This window comes from Trachemys scripta, chromosome 19, assembly GCF_013100865.1.
Source record: "Trachemys scripta elegans isolate TJP31775 chromosome 19, CAS_Tse_1.0, whole genome shotgun sequence".
In the NCBI taxonomy this organism is placed as follows: domain Eukaryota; kingdom Metazoa; phylum Chordata; order Testudines; family Emydidae; genus Trachemys; species Trachemys scripta.
Genome location: NC_048316.1, coordinates 1673851 through 1675681, shown reverse-complemented (window position 1 = coordinate 1675681; position 1831 = coordinate 1673851). Strand labels below are relative to the sequence as shown.

At 70.0% G+C, this 1831-nt stretch overlaps 1 protein-coding gene across 2 annotated transcripts in view; it reads left to right on the top strand.

Moving 5' to 3' along the window:
- Window positions 1-1080: 1080 nt before the first annotated feature.
- ESPN (espin) overlaps window positions 1081-1831 on the top strand; it is a 76167-nt gene continuing 75416 nt past the window's right edge. For both annotated transcript variants that reach the window (XM_034753576.1, XM_034753577.1), the window contains exon 1: window positions 1081-1555. In XM_034753576.1, coding sequence (XP_034609467.1) covers window positions 1262-1555 — 294 coding nt within the window. In that variant the 5' untranslated portion in view covers window positions 1081-1261. The remainder of the gene's footprint in view (window positions 1556-1831) is intronic.

Sequence of the window (1831 nt, the reverse complement as noted above, 5' to 3'; positions counted from 1 at the left end):
TGTTGGGCTGAGGTTCCTGGCAGAGGGGCTTGCTGGTGCCGTTTGTGACTTGCTCTGTTCTAGGACTAGTGTATCTAGACTACATCAAGAAAAGACCCCAACTCCCCATCACTGATTCCTCCTTCAATGGGACACTGCTCTGCAAGGCCCTGACGTCTGTAACCCACAATACCATGTGACTTCAGTGACCAGTCACATATCACCAACAGTGTACAGTGGAAGGGTTGTGATTATAGGCAGGAATCGACTTGGGCCATTTGCAGAGACCAGGGCGGGCTAGCAAGCAGGGAAAGGGCCACAAAGCCACTGGGGTAGGGCCAGCGTTGGCTCCCAGGCAACAGCCCTGCAGGGCATGGACTCTAGTGTCAGAGGCACACAGATACGCTTGCCACTGTGCGCTTCCAACACACCCTTGGCCCCTGCTAGTCACTGGGGCATCTCCCCTCCCCACAGCTCCCGCCAGGAATTGCCTGGGGCCCTTCTGCCAGCCCCGATGCTGCATGCCCGGAGTCCAGTGACTCTAGCCAGGTCCCCACAGCCAGGAGCCTCCCCGGAGTTTAACCCCTTCCTGGTCCTGGGGATTAGCAGTGGGTGGGGGTCAGCAGGAGGAGCTGGGCGGGAAGCGCAGGGGAGGGGAAGATCACAGCGACTCCTGCGATTCCCCAGACAGACACCGAGGGAAGGAGGAGCCGTCCTGGGGGTGGGATCGCTGCGAGCTCCTGCCGCCGCCTGGCTGCTGTTCCCCAGAGTCCGGAGGCAGGGAGCGGGGCGGCCGCTGGAGTCTGACCCTGGGGGGCGGGAAGTGCCAAGACCAGGGGCCATGCTGCGCTGTGCGCCTCGGAGTCCCCGGGAGCCCCAGCCAGCCTGACAGCCGGAGCGAGAGACCCCCAAGGCGCAAGTCCCCGGGCAGGAGACGCCACGGACAGCTCCTCGGGGCGCAGCGCGGGAGGGGTCCTGGGGGGCGCAGGGCAGGACAGGAGGGGTCCCGGGGCGCAGCGCAGGAGAGATCGCGGGGGCGCAGGACAGAAGGGGTCCGGGGGGCGCAGCGCAGGGCAGGAGGGATCCCGGGGGGCGCAGGACAGGAGGGGTCCCGGGGCACAGATCTCGCAGTGTCCGGCCGGGGCAGCTCCTTCCCGGGGCTTGCTGGCAGCGGCCCCCTCCCGGGAGCTAAGCGCATTCCGGCGGCTCGGCGCTCCGGGCAGCCCCATGGCGCCCCCGGGCTGGTGAGGGGCCGGCGGCTCCGGCTCCCCCGGCCGAGGAGATGGCCCTGGAGCGGGCTCTGCTCGCCGCTCGCCAGGGGGACGTGGACACCCTGAAGTCCCTGCAGGCGGCGGGGCTGCTGCGGCCGGGGCTCCGGGACCCGCTGGGCGCCTCGCCCGCTCACCACGCCGCCCGGGCCGGCAAGCTCAACTGCCTGCGCTACCTGGTGGAGGAGGCGGCGCTGCGGGGCAATAGCCGGGCCCGCAACGGGGCCACCCCGGGCCACGACGCGGCGGCCACCGGCAACCTGGCCTGTCTCCAGTGGCTGCTGACCCAGGGAGGCTGCTGCGTTCAGGTGGGCACCGCGCGCGGCTCCCCTCCCCGGCTCAGCCAGGCCTGGCGCAGGTCCCAGCCCCAGCCCAGCCTCCAGGGTCCCCGGGCCGCCTGCTGTGGGGGTGACTGGGTGCTGGGGCCTCTCGCCTGGCAGGGCCCAGACCAGCTCCCCGCCTGCACTGGGATGGGGCTGGGCCGTGCCCTCTCGCGGAGGACATGCGGGGCGAGCAGTGCCCCTCTGGGCGGGCAGCCGCGCTGGGTACATGTCACCCAGGGCTTGGGACTGGCCTGGCGCTCC